This window comes from Pristis pectinata, chromosome 33 (genome assembly GCF_009764475.1).
Source record: "Pristis pectinata isolate sPriPec2 chromosome 33, sPriPec2.1.pri, whole genome shotgun sequence".
Taxonomy (NCBI): Eukaryota; Metazoa; Chordata; class Chondrichthyes; order Rhinopristiformes; family Pristidae; genus Pristis; species Pristis pectinata.
Window position 1 is genome coordinate 8732396 of NC_067437.1, and position 14968 is coordinate 8747363.

General features: G+C 43.6%; 1 protein-coding gene across 13 annotated transcripts in view; it reads left to right on the top strand.

Annotated features, from left to right (window-relative positions):
* Positions 1 to 14968, top strand: part of LOC127585698 (receptor-type tyrosine-protein phosphatase H-like) — a 123984-nt gene that overhangs the window by 44752 nt on the left and 64264 nt on the right. For 10 of the 13 annotated variants that reach the window (XM_052043392.1, XM_052043393.1, XM_052043394.1 and 7 more), the window contains 7 exons: positions 758 to 1033; positions 2193 to 2468; positions 8000 to 8278; positions 10352 to 10624; positions 11848 to 11941; positions 13112 to 13165; positions 14686 to 14767. In XM_052043392.1, the coding sequence (XP_051899352.1) occupies positions 758 to 1033; positions 2193 to 2468; positions 8000 to 8278; positions 10352 to 10624; positions 11848 to 11941; positions 13112 to 13165; positions 14686 to 14767 (1334 nt within the window). The remainder of the gene's footprint in view (positions 1 to 757; positions 1034 to 2192; positions 2469 to 7999; positions 8279 to 10351; positions 10625 to 11847; positions 11942 to 13111; positions 13166 to 14685; positions 14768 to 14968) is intronic. The other 3 variants (XM_052043390.1, XM_052043397.1, XM_052043389.1) reach the window with 2 other exon arrangements.

The following is a 14968-nucleotide window of genomic DNA, read 5'->3' on the forward strand; positions in this document are numbered from 1 at the left end:
ATTAGGGGAACGAACTGTAATCTCATTTGTGTGGAGTGTCACCCACGTGATGATCTGCTCGCTCATGTGCCCTACCATGTAAGACGTAGGGTGATGAGCGGGACACAGATCACTGCATACAACTTCATGACACAAATAGTACAGAAGCTTCATGAACAGGATAATGAGTATTCCATAATTCTGAGCACTGAGAACTAAGGCTGCCAGATGCTGACTCCAAGTCATTGACACCACTGTGCAGACCCTTTGACGTCTCATTGCTAATCCCTGTGCTAAGAATGCCTAGATTTTCATTGAGGGTTTAATGAAGTTGATAGGTTGGCTCCACAAGTTACAATTTATGCTGGAAATGCAGGATCTTGCAGCTCAGAACCTGAGAAGCCATAAGATGCGTTACTGTCACCTGGAAATCCTTAAATTATTCAGCATATGGGGAATGGTGGGTGCATGAAGTTAGGTAATAGAATGACAATCAACAAATTTAACATCAAACAATATTTTTAAAGTCGTGACTGTTAATAGGAACCTTCAACAGAGTAGCAGTCTCTCAGAATTTACCTTTTCCATGTGACAGACTCCATGTAGTTTTTAATCATTTGTATATCAGATTGTCTCAGATTTTACTGTCTTTCGCATGGAGACTTATAATCAGCACGCAGCAGCCAAAGAATAGCAAAGAACTTGAGATATTCACACAACACAGGAACACTCATGGCGAAGGTGAATAAACCAATTAACTCTCCCTTTCTCTTGTCAGATCCATCTCCAGTCATTGGTCTCTCTGCAGTGAACAGGACAACAAATTCATTAGGATTAATTTGGACAGTGCCAGACGATACAAGAGCCTCTAACTACGAGTACAAAATTACAGTCACCGGTGCTGATGGTCACAGTAGAATCAACTACACAAGTCCAGATGAGACAGCATTCACAGTGAGAGACCTGGATCCTGGGAATCAATACAACCTGTCAGTGGAGTCAGTCACTCCTGAGCAGACACTAAGCACTCCTCAGGAGGTGACAAACACCACAAGTAAGTAACTCCTGCAAACACCTCCATTATTTACTGTCTCATGGCCTAAAACAGGCAGTACTGGCCATATTCCAGACTGGTGCCAAGGTTGCTCATCTTAGCCAGGCAGTGGTCTGACAGTTGTGCACAAAAGTACTATTTCACTCTCTTTTTGTGCACTACAGATGTGTTGTGTTTGACCCTAATGCTCAATCCAATTTTGGTCAAAAGTTGAGCTTAAATATGTCAAAGCCATGCCATACTTCATGAACTGAAAGAAGATCACAGCAGTCTGGCACGTGCTCCGTGAAGAGCTCACAACTGCTGCATCACTCCCAGGATTATCTCTTATATAGGTTAGATCTTAAAGCACTCTCCCCAAGGCAGCTGCAGGATAGCTGTATAAATGGTTTCCGTAGAGATGAGGGGATGTGGAATTAGGGGAACGAACTGTAATCTCATTTGTGTGAAGTGTCTCCCACATGATGATCTCCTCCCCTCATGTGCCCTGCCTTGCAAGGCATAGTGTGATGAATGTGACACAGATCACTGCATACAACTCCATGACACATATAGTACAGAAGCTTCATGAACAGGATAATGAGTATTCCATAATCCTGAGCATTGAGAATCCTGCTGACTACAAGTCATTGACACTACTATGCAGACCCTTTGACGTCTCAATGGCAATCCCTGTGCTAAGAATGCATAGATTTTCATTGAGGGTTAAACGAAGTTGACAGATTGCCTCCAGGAATTACACGTTATGTTGGAAATGCAGGAACTTGCAGCCCACAACCTGAGAAGCCATGAGGTGTTTGACTGTCACTTGGAAACCCTTATGGTATGTAGGATACGGGGAAAGGTGGGTGCAAGGAGTTAGGTAATAGAATGACCATCAAATAATTTAGCATCCAGTACTATTTTTAAAGTCTCCACTGTTAATAGGAACCTCTGACAGAGTAGCAGTCTCTCAGTACTCCCTTTGCATGTGACAGTCTCCATGTAGTTTTTGATCATGTTTGATTGTGTCAGATTTTTCTGTCTTTTGGCACGGACACTTATAATCGCCACCCAGCAGCCAAATAATAGCATATAACTTGAGATTCACACAGCACAGGAACGCTCAGGGTGAAGGTGCACACACTAATTAACTCTTGCTCTCCCTTTCTCATGTCAGATCCATCTCCAGTCATTGGTCTCTCTGCAGTGAACAGGACAACAAATTCATTAGGACTAATTTGGACAGTGCCAGACGATACAAGAGCCTCTAACTACGAGTACAAAATTACAGTCACCGGTGCTGGTGGTCACAGTAGAATCAACTACACAGGTCCAGATGAGACAGCATTCACAGCGATGGACCTGGATCCTGGGAATCAATACAACCTGTTAGTGCAGTCAGTCACTCCTGAGCAGACACTGAGCACTCCTCAGGAGGTGACAGACACCACAAGTAAGTAACTCCTGAAATGGACATTAACTGCTCCAATGCCTCAGTCAGCTCCAGTTCCAGTGTCTAAACCAAGCAGTAATTGGAATAAACCATAGTGGTGTCAAGATTGTTCTTGTTAGCCAGGCAGTGGTTTGACATTTCTGCACAAAAGTAGTATTTCAATCTCTTTTGTGCACTGCACGTGTGTTGTGCTTGGGCCTAAAGCCCAATCTGTACCCAGTCAAAAGCTGAGCAAAAATATCTCAAAACTAGGCTATACCTCATGAGTGAAAATATGCCCACTACAGTTCCTGTCACCTGTTCCATGTAGAGCTCACAACTGCTGCACCACTGCCACACTGATCTCCAGCAAGTGTGTTAGATCTCTAAGTGCTCTCCCCATGGCAGCTGATTGACAGTTGCATAAATAGCTGCCATGGAGGTAAGGAGAATGTTGAGTTAGGGGAGTGCATTTCATCATATATGCAGGCAGACCCACAACATTAAAGTCTCCACCGATCAGATGCCCTGCAGTGAAAAGTGCTGTGGCAGTGTGAGGAACGCGCTGGGTAAGGGGTCAAAGATCACTGTGCAACTCTGGTTCAAAACATACTGAGTACTCCTCAGCATTGGGAATTGAGGCTGGCAGATGCTGCATGTGAGACATTGATACCACAGTGTCAATTTAATGTCATTGTCAATTTAATTGACATCTCAATGCCAATCCCTGCATTTTCATTGAACAATCAATGAAGCTCATAGGTTTTAACCAGAGGCTCCACTTCATGCCAGCAATGCAGGAAACATGCAGCTTGCAACCTGTGAGATGACGACTGTCGTCGGAAAATCCTCAGCCAAGGCCAATTGAATTTCAGCCAGAAGTGTCCAAGCCAGATTCCCCAATAGATCTGACTTCATGCTGTGACCATTACTGGTGTTGGGTAAAATCAATTTTCAGAGTAGAAAATGAGTATAAATGGATAAAATTTCCAGGTCTTTGGGCCTGAGCAGAAACTTCTATATGATGGGTTAGCTCACCCACACTTCCATTCTCTGGAAGCTTTTCATCCAATGATCACCTTATTGACCAACAAGGAAAATTGGCTGAGGCACAGTTGACAGTGATCTGAGTGGAGATAGGACAGGCACTCAGAGTGACTAGGGGTACAACAGAGTCACAGCTATTAACAATATTTCTAGGTAGATAGGGTGATGTTTCAAAAGCCATTAATGGGGCGCAAAGAGGGAAAGTATTCCTGCTGCTGGGGATGTCTGGGATTTGCCTTCTCAGATGAAATTATTTTTTACTGCTTATTATGCAGTAAATAAGCCAGATTTTGTCTGGAGCAGCAGAGGCTGAGAGGAGACCTGATAGACCTTTATAAAATTATGATAGGCATGGATAGAGCCAACAGCCATTATCTTTATCTCAGGGTCGAAACATCTGATACTAGAGGGCATGCATTTAAAGTGAGAGGGGTAAGTTCAAAGGACTTGTGCAGGAAAAGTTTTTAAGCAGAGTGATGGGTGCCTGGAATGCGCTGCCAAGGGTGGTAGCGGAGGCAAATACGATAGCAATGTTTAAGAGGCTCTTGGATAGGCAGGTGCATAGAATAAAGGGATATGGACCTTGTGTAGGCAAAAGGAACTAGTTTAATTAGGCGTTTAATTACTAGTTTAATTAGTTTAGCACAACATCGTGGGCTGAAGGGTCTGTTCCTGTGCTGTAATGTTCTATTAAGGATATGAGAAAAAGATAGGTATAGGGAGTTATGTCATAGAATGACTGTCAGCTCATTTAACATCTGGTTCTACTTTTAGACTCTGGTATTAATAGGCATCTCAGACAGAGCAGCAGTCCTTCACTAGAGCCTTTCCCATGTGATAGACTCTGCAGTTTTTAACCAAGTATATAGCTCTGCATGAGTTTGTGTCAGGTGTTTCCCACAAAAAATCTAACATCTTGGACCACTGTTTGTCTGATAGAGGGGACTGAGATAATTCACACAGAGAAGCCAAAGAATATCACATTGCTTGACTTGGGCACCCAGGGTAGAGGATATCTCACACTAATTAACTCACCCTCTGGCCTCCTCTTGATAGATCCATCTCAGTCACTGGTCTGTCTGTGGTGACAATAACAACATTCTCATTAGGATTAAAATGGACACCACCAAGTGATAGAAGAGTCTCTCACTATACCTACAAAATTACAATCATTAACGTTGTCGTTGGTGACAGCCAACTACACAAGTTCAGATAAGACAGTGTTCACAGTGATGGACCTGGATCCTGGGATACAATACAAGCTGATGGTGGAATCACACACTCCTGAAAACACACTGAGTACTCCTGCAGTCTTGCAAAACACCACAAGTTAGTAACATCCAAAGAGACAGTAACTGTTCCAATGGTTTACTCAGTTCGGGAAGCAAGGGAAGAGATTGCTGGGGCATTGACAATGATACTTGTGTCCTCCCTGGCCACAGGAGTGGTACCAGAGGATTAGAGGATGGCAAATGTTGTTCCCTTGTTCAAGAAGTGTAATAGGGATAATCCTGGGAATTATAGACCAGTGAGTCTTACATGAGTGGTGGGCAAACTATTGGAGAGGATTCTTAGAGACAGGATTTATGAGCATTTGGAGAAGCTTAGTCTTATTAGGTATAGTCAGCATAGTGAGGGACAGGTCTTGCCTCACGAGCCTGATTGAGTTTTTTGAAGAGGCAACAAAACAAACTGATGAAGGTAGAGCAATGGACGTCGCATATATGGGCTTTAGTATTGTGTTTAGTTCCCCATAGTAGGCTCATACAGAAAGTCTTGAGCCATGGGATCCACGGAGACTTGGCTGCATGGATTTGGAATTGGCTTGCCCACAAAAGGCAAAGGGTGGTAGTAGATGGAGAGTATTCTGCCTGGAGGATAGTGACTCGTGGTGTTCTGCAGGGATCTGTTCTGGGACCCCCGCTCTTTGTGATTTTTATAAATGACTTGGATTAGGAAGTGGAGGAATGGGTTGGTAAGTTTGCAGGTGACATGAAGGTTGGAAGTGTTGTGGATAGTGTAGGAGGTTGTTGTAGGTTACAACAGTATATAGACAGGATGCAGAGAAGTGGCAAATGGAGTTCAATCAGGACAAGTATGAAGTGATACGCTTCGGAAGATCAAACTTGAAGGCAGAGTACGAGGTTAATGGTAGGATTCTTAGTAGTGTGGAGGAACAGAGGATCCTGTGGTCCAGGTCCATAGATCCCTCAAAGTTGATGCACAAGTTGATATGGTGGTTAACAAGGCGTACGGTGTTCTGGCCTTTATTAATCGGGGGATTGATTTCAAGAGCCGTGAGGTAACGTTGCAGCTCTATAAAACTCTGGTTAGACCACAGTATTTTGTTCAGTTCTGGTCACCTCATGATAGGAAGGATGTGGAATCTTTAGAGAGGGTGCAGAGGAGATTTATCAGGATGCTACCTGGATTAGAGAACATGTCTTATGAGGAAAGGTTGAGTGAGCTTGGGCTTTTCTCTTTGGAGAAATGCAAGATGAGAGGGGACTTGATAGAGGTATATAAGATTATGAAAGGCATAGATAGAGTGGACAGCCAGCACCTTTTCCCCAGGACAGCAGTGACCAGTACCAGAGGACATCAGTTTAAGGTCAGAGGAGGAAAGTTAAGGGGAGATGTCAGGGATAGGCTTTTTTACACAGAGAGTGGTGGGTGCCTGGAACACACTGCCAGGAGTGGTGGTAGTACAGTGCAACAATGGAGCTTGTACAGTGTTATCTGTCACCTCTGAGATCACATTGAGTGCTCCTGAGAATAGAACAGGCACCATATCTTTTTAAGTGGCATTCCCCAACATTTTCCGTAGCATAACCACACTTAAAAATGAAAATACTTTGGTGACCTCAAATGATGCAGTGAATGTGCTGGTTACACATCATAACCAATCATTATGTTTCTGGTCTTTACAAATGATTTGGATGAAAATGCAGTAAGTTTACAGACAACACAAAAATTGGCAGAGTTGTACATAGTGACTAAGGTTGTCAAAGGATTCAGTAGGACATTAACAGGTTGGAAATGTGGGCAGAGAAATGGCAGATAGAGCTTAATCCAGACAAGTGTGAGGTGTTGCACATTATGAGGATAGAGCATATAGTAATGGCAGGACTGTTTGGAGCATTGATGTACAGAGAGATCTTGGGGTGCAAGTCCATAGCTCCCTGAAAGTGACAACACAGTCAATAGGGTGGTAAAGAAGGCATATGGCATTTGCCTTCATCGGTCAGGGTGTTGAGAATAAAAGTCAGGAAGTCATGTTGCAGCCGTATGAAACTTTGGTTAGGCCACATGTGGAGTATTATGTGTAGTTCTGGTCACCACAGTTTAGGAAGGATATGGAGGCTTTGGAGAGGGTGCAGAAGAGGTTCACCAGGATTGTAATAGTAGGGTGAGGTGTCAGCTGGGCCACGAGGTTTTAGATTATGGCAGGGTAAATTTCTGCTGTTGCTGATATCCACAATGTCCCATGGATTCCCAGTTCTGAGCCACTCAAATTGGTGAGAGATTGAATGGTGTTGGTGTTCCAAGTGGTGTTCTTCTACATGAATTATTGAAGTTAACACACAGACACAGCAAGCAAATGTGAAGGTAAACAATATACTGGCCTTTATTGCAAGAGGATTTGAGTTCAAGCATAGAGATGTCTTGTCTGAATTAGATAGGATCCATCATCTGACACATTATGTGTAAATCTGGTCTCCTTACCTAATGAAGGCTATACTTACAGTATCGGGAGTGCAGTGAAGGTTCACTAGATTTACTCCTGAGATGGTGGATTTATTATGTAAGGTGAGACTAAGCTGACTGTGCCTATACTATCTCGAATTTAGAAGAATGAGAGGTAATTTTATTGAAATGTACAAAATACATGGGGTTTGACCAGATGCTGAGTTGGTGTTACCATGGCTGGAGTGTCCGGAACTAGGGGGTCATTGTATGAAAATAAGGGGTCAGCTGTTCATTACTGAGATGAGAAATAAATTTCTTCACAGTGGGTAGAGTGTCTTTGGAATTCTCTGCTCAAGAAGGTTGTGGAGGCCAGTTCCTGAGACAAAAATATCCAGGATGTGGAGGAAAATGGCACTGAGACACAGGGCAGCCATGATCTTGTTCAATGCCAAGCAGGCACAAGAAGCTGAATGGTCTACTTCTGCTTACATATGACTATCTTCTCATTTAACATCCAGCACCATGCTTTGAAGTTTAAATGTCAAAACACATCTCTGACACTGCGGCATACTCTCTGTTTTGCCTTTCTCATGTGGCAGACGTTGTACTTTTTTTTGCCGCATTTACATCTCCACATGAGTTGGTGTCAGGTATTTTCTCAAGAACATCTCATACCTGGGTCCTCTCAATGTATGGCTGTGGTCACTGACAATCCACACCCAGAAGCCAAAGAATAGCACACACCTCAAGCTGGAGTACTCAGTATGGAGGGTTTCTCACACTAATTAACCTTCTCTCTGCCATTCTCTTGACAGATCCATCGTCAGTCACTGACCTCTCTGTGGTCAACAGGACAACAGATTCATTCGAAATAAGATGGACAGCGCCAAATGATACAAGAGCCCCTGACTATATGTACAAAATTGGAGTCACTAATGTCACTGGCGGTGACAGTAGATCTGAATGCACAAGTCCAGGCGAGACAGCATTCACAGTGAAAGAACTGGTTCCTGGGACCCAATACAAACTGATGGTGCAGTCAGACACTCCTGAGAGAACACTGAGTACCCCTGTGTATGTGATAGACACCACATGTAAGTGAAAAAACTGCTTGAGGAACTCAGTGGGTCAAGGAATTGTCAATGTTTTGGGTCAAGACCCTGCAACAGGATTGAAAATGGAGATGGAATGTAGCCAGTGTAAAGAGGAGAGGGGAGACAGGGGCCAGTGGACCTAGAAGGGGTGAAGGATTACTGGCAGATGGAGCCGGCGGGGGGGGGGGGGGGGGGGGGGGGAGGGGGGAAGAGTGAAGTCGGGAGAGAGAGGCAAGTGGGTGATAGGTGGAAGCAGACAAGGAAAAAAAAAGGCAGAGAGAGCCAGGTGGGGGCACGGGCCAACAAAAAGGCTGGCATAGGTTGGGCCCATGAGAGTGCCCATACCCACACATTTGATTCGTTGACAGTGAGAAGAGTCAAAATAGAAATTGTTCAGGGTAAGAACAAGTTCTGCTGGGCAGCTGAGAGTGTCGGTGGAGGGAAACTGGTCTTAAAAGGCCTGCGCTTTTAAGATCTTCCCGATGGGGGATTGAGGTGTATAAAGACTGGACATCCATAGTGAAGGTGAGAAGATGGGGGGCAGGGAATTGGAAGTTGTCAAAATGGTGAAGGGCATGAGAGTAAGTAACCCATAAAGAGACAGTAACTCCTCCAATGGGTCAGTCAGTCCCAGCACCGGCAACAGTTCCAATGCTTGGAAATAGCATTGCCCCTGCTATCTGTGCACTGCAAGTGTCCTGAGCTTGGTACTGATGCTTATTTGGATACCAGGTAAAATCCATGAAATTGGGTAAAAATATGTTAAAAATTGTGATGTGCAATTGCACACAGAATCACTGAAAGTGCACTGAAACAGGATCTGTGCAGCTTATAACTACAGTATCACTGCCACACTGATTCCTGGCAAACATGTTAGTTCTTAAAGTGCTCACTCCATAGCAGCCAGGGGACAACATTAGAACCGCTTAGGGGGGGAGTGAAAAAAAAAGGAAAAATGTGCTGGAGAGCAAGAGTGGGGGATGGTCATGCAGAAGGGGCAGAAACACACTGTTACCTAATTTCTGCCCGGGCAACCCTGCACGTAATAGTCTGCACATCAATTACGTCCCATAATCAAAGCTAATGAAATTAACTATTATGAAGCCTCTCAGATGTCTTCAGGAGCACCGAAGTTTCTGGTTAGATACCTGGTCACTAAGGTATAATGCATCCTTGGAGTGGAGTCAGCCACCCCTTAGAATGCACAGAGCGCTTGTATGAGTGAGGTGATACCCACACAAGTAATTCTAAGCTTCTTAAAGTGATTATCTTCTTGGAAACTCGGCACACATCAGGCATTCCCCCAATAGCAGTCTAATCACACTACGATACCCTGCCCACAAAGCCATTCTGAAGGTCCATTCAACCTTGGATTGCAGTTTGTTCATGCCTGATTGGAGTTGAAATTCAAATGTACACAGCTCCAGGGAGGAGTTACTGAATAGTGCCTTGGGGTATCCTGCATTCCCGGTATTACGTCTCTAGACTGGGGTACAAGATAACACAAATTGAAGTTAATGAGAGAACCAATCAACTTATGAAATGGTAGTTACCAAACTCATTCCATCAAGGGCAGTCTCTTAGGGCTATTTATAGGAAAAGTGTTTCAGCTACGGTCATGAGATTGATAAAATTATATCAAGACCACAATCAAAAACACAGCTTTTGGTCTAATTATTCCATATTGCTTTTTACTCTTTAGTGGTCACCGATACAAAACAGAAGGAAAGCCATTCAGTGTTTTGTGTTCATGTCAGCCCTTTGGCAAGCTCTCCAATCGCTCTCATTCTTGTTTCCCCAAAGTGGTGTGGATTTGTTATTTCCAAGTAATTCCAGCCCCACCAAACTTTCAGCAGGGAATAAGAGAGACAGATCTTTCTTCATCTTTGTCACTCCATCTGTATCTCTATCCCTATGCCAAATTGTTTCTTCTTCAGTTTGATTTTGTCTTTTGTTCTGACTGCACCTGCCATTGCAGACTCCCCTGTATTCCTGGTCAGAGTAAAATTCATTTCAGTTTGTGCCACCAGTGAGAGAACCAGACTCGGCCTGATCACTGCATCCATTTTTCAGTTCCTGATGCTATTTCCAACTTACACTGTGCTGGGAGCACTGGATACATGATCAGGGCAAAATGGAGCAAACCAAAGGGCGAGTTCACCAGGTTCAGAGCCGTCACATATGACGGTGAAGAATTAGTGGCTAATCGTACCGTTGAGAAAGAGAAGAGTGGACTGATGGTTTTTGGTCTTCAGCCTGGACGCAAGTACACGATCAAAATCTTCACAGTGAACGGGCAGACATCCAGCAAGCAGGAGACCAAGCAATGCTGGACTAGCTCGCAGCGTGAGTATTCTGCATGCAAGTGTTTCCTCCTCCCCTGTTAGATCCTGATAACCCATTGTCATTGACCAGACCAGCTAGATCAGAAGCTACATCAAAGGGCTGAGATGCCAATTTTTCCTGATGATCAGTGAGTGAACCGACTACCTGCTGCTCAACAATGCATCACTGCCATGTCTGTCCTTATCCAGAGCTGACATCCATTTGCATGCAACTCTTGGCAGCAGTCTATTCCTGATCTCTTTGTTTACTGATCTGAAATCTTGGCTCTCTATAGAAGCTACCGAGCCGCTGAGGATTTTCTGTTTTATATGGGGTACTACATATTTGGTGAAGCTTGATGCATGCAAATTGGCGGTCACATTTCATATACTCACTTCTGGGAGATTGAGTCTGAGTGTTATGCACTGAACCAAGAGGAAGGATAATATTACATAAAATCATAGAGAGATACAGCATGAAAAGAGACACTTTGACCCACCAAGTTCATGCCAACCATCAACTATCCACACTAATCCTACCCTAGCCCATTTTATTCTCCCCCACATCTCAATCAATTTTCCCCAGATTCTAACACTCACTGCACTCCAGGGGCAATTTACTGTGGCCAATTAACTTACCCATCTTTGGAATGTGGAAGGAAACTACAGCACCTGGGAGAAACCCGCATGGCCACAGAGAGAACATGAAAACTCAATACAGATAACACCAGAGGTTAGGATTGAACCCGGGTGACTGGAGCTGTGAGGCAACAGCTCTGTCTTCTTAAAATCTTCTGGGATCTTCTGTCTTCCCAAAAAATAAAAAAAAATCTGTTCTTTGCCCACAGAGGGCTTTTTAAATAGACTACACTGGGGATTGAGAGGCACTTTTATTTGGGATTATCTGGCTTGCTGGCATAGTCTCAAACAGGCCAGTAATCATGCGATACTTAATCATTTCACCTTCAGATCACATAAAATGTACATGCTCACAGCTCTTGATAAAAGTAGCTGTTTTAACATTCACTGTGTGAGTCTGAAATCTCAATCTAATCTTTCAATCAGAAGTCAAAGTAGCCAAAAACTGGGATATTAACACTGGCTCACACTACGCAGTAGCAGTAGTGGGATGAGTGGGGCCTTTTGATGAACTGAAGTGGCTGATTGGCTCATCTCCATTTACCTGATAAGTAAGCGCTTAGCTCCTTTCCTTGGGATAACCATCCATTTTTTTTTCCTTTTCAGCCATTATCATTGGAGCAACTGTGGGCTCTCTGCTGGGTCTGATCCTAATTGGCATTTTGTTGTTCTTCATCATCCATAAAGGCAGGCATCAGAGGTAAGAGTACTTGCTCGATGGGCACGTACTAATGGGGACTTAAAGAAACTGATGGTATCCAATCTATCCCACCACTGATAAGTAGCATTACCAGACGTAGTAGTGCAAGGATTTGCACTTTGACATTGTACCCTGCCCTTGGAGTCCCACCCCACTCAGGTTATTGTCATCTCTTTACTCACCAGGTTATTCCAATGGGAAGAGCTTGAAATATTTTCCCTCCAGTTATTTTTAAGAGAACATGGAACCATAAAACTAATCTATCTAGAACATATAAATGAATAAAGTTCAGAGTTAATGCAGCAAGATTACTCTGAATTGTATCCTGGTCATACAGTAGGAGAATCTTCTTTCTGAAGATCTATCATTAGCCAGTGTGAAGTGAGCTTCATTCTGTATATGGTCCTTGCACTCCCTGCCCTAGGAATGTCTGATGGGACATTGTGCAGCAACTTGCTTATTAACTTGTTCATTTTTCTGCTGTAGAAGGAGTTTTATGTTTAACCCATGCCCTGGGAGTATATGATGGTACAGCGTAAATGGAGCTTTACTCGGTGTCGATCCATTCTATTTTCCAGTTTAGAGGGAGCTCTGCATCTAACCCATTCTGTCCCTGCCCCAAGTGTGTTTGATAAGATAGTGTAAAGGGATTTTATATTTTTAACTAGTCAATTAATGGTGCCAGGTCTGGAAATGGCAAGTCACAGGAGTTGTCAGTGGAAGGTATTAATGGTGAGATTGTGATCCGATGGAATGACATTCATGTCGTTCAGCAACCCTTTCATTTTGGACCTGCACTAAATACTTTTCATCCTGTGCTCTGTCACCTACATTTTGGCTAAACAACACCTCAATTTTAAGTTTTATTCCTATTTCCACACCCTTTCTTGGGCCCATCACTGCCTCTTTCTGTAATCCCCTCCAGTCTCATAATCATCCAAAATCTATGTGCTCCTCCAAATTAATCACCTCATCACTGGCAACCACTGCCCAAAACTCTGGAATTTCCATCTTTAAACTCTCCACCTTTTTTTTTCATCCTCTATGACCTGACAATATCTGGATTAGCATAAATTTCTGTTTGATAATGTTCCTGTGAAATTCGTTAATACATTTTAATTTATGAAAGTTACAGAAGTTTACATTAGTAACTCTTATATAAAATTCCAGGAAGCAACATGATCCAGGATTTTCATCAATGACCTCCCTTTCTTCAGCATGCAAGTAGGTGGAATTTTTCTCTGTTCCTGATGATTCTGATTATGTCTCACTTCCCTCCCCTTGAACACTGTCAGGTTGCTCTATGGAACTGCAGCTGATATCTCTATATCAATGCTGGCTGCAATCAAAATTGCATTGGCCTCTTTCTCCCAGATCCAATGACTGCAGAGCCCTCTGGCTTATTAGCATTGACAACTTGTACACAGATAAGAAATCAACATCTGAGTAGCACCAAGCAGTGGTATAATTCCCCAGTCATATTCAGTCTCTGCTGTTCCATATGTGAGGAGGGATTGATAGGAGAATTGACCATAGAAAGCTTCTGACCGCAGAATAACTAAAGACCTATAGTCCTGTACACTGTTTCGCCAGTTGTTTCACCAGCCTCCCTGATCGACAATGTCAAAAGGAGGAAGGTTTTTGTCCTGGTGTTGCAGCAATTCTATTCATGCGTCAGCTGAAGACTTTGAGAATGTGGTATCGGTGCCGTAGCCTGAATGTACCAACTGCTGTAAGGTATTGAATATTACAGTGCTATCCATGAGCGGTGCCCCTTCCTCCAAACAGATCAATCCACAAAGACTACACTGACTCAGCCTGCACCACTCCCTTCACTGATGTCCATTGTAATGTCATTATTTAATTCCCTTTGCAGGAGTGATTGGACACCTCACCCCTAGCCACCCCCTTTGTCTGCTCCCCTCCCCCATCCAGTACAGTCTGGTTTCAGGAGGCCCATTGTATTTCTTTGAATGCCCCACATAAGTGGGGATCCTGCTCCGATGTGGTTGATATCAGCAGGTAAAATGAACATGGTACACATTACAACCCTTCCAAACCTATCCTCCCAAGACCATCACATATGTGCAAGTAGAAGTATGCTCAGTAGCTGTTCCCCTCTCCCTCCACAGCCTAGGGCAGCTCTGGTTGATCCAAATGTCCCAGTTAGCTTGCTGACCAAGCTGTCACACGAACTGTAAAACAAGCTGCTGGAATAGCTCAGTAGGTCAAGCAACATCTGTGGAGGTGAAAGGGTCGTCAATGTTTCAGCTTGAGTCCAGTCTCGGCCCAAAACGTCGACCATCCCCTTGCCTCCATAGATGTTGCTTGACCCACTGAGTTCTTATAGCCATTTGTTTTTTTGCTCTAGATTCCAGCATCTTAGTTCTCATGTGTCTCACAAACAGCCATGTGATAATAAGCTTTTTTCCCCCTTCTGTCATGTTGATTAAGGGATAAATCTCTGCAGGACATTCCTCCTGCTCTTCAAAATAATGCAAAAGTTCCTTTGCTGCCACCAAAAGAGAGAATGCATGGCCTCAGCCTAACGTCTCATCTGAAAGATGGCCCTTTTGACATTGTAGAACTCCCTCAGTATGGCACTGAAGGATTAGCCTAGATTTCTGTGCAAGGTTTTCAATGCACAACCTTCTGAGTCAGTTGCGAGAAACCACCAGCTGAGGTAAGGTGAAAACTTGAAGTAAGTATGTCTATATGAATATCGTTTACACTCTGTTCACTAGGCCCATTCCTCTGACTGAATACAACAGTTACTTCCAGCAGAAACATGCGGACACAGACATTGGATTTGCTGAGGAATATCAGGTGTGTATGTTTTGTTCAAATGTTCACTCTGAGCACCTGAGAATTTACAGAGAAAATGCAGTGCACTGTTAAAAATAGATGATACATCATTGCACAACGAAGACAGTTATGGGCACAGGTCCACCATTGCGCAACCTAAGGACAGCCCTTCCAAACCTTTTCCTTGGAATGGTCTCAAAAGAGCACTGGAAATTTTGTGCA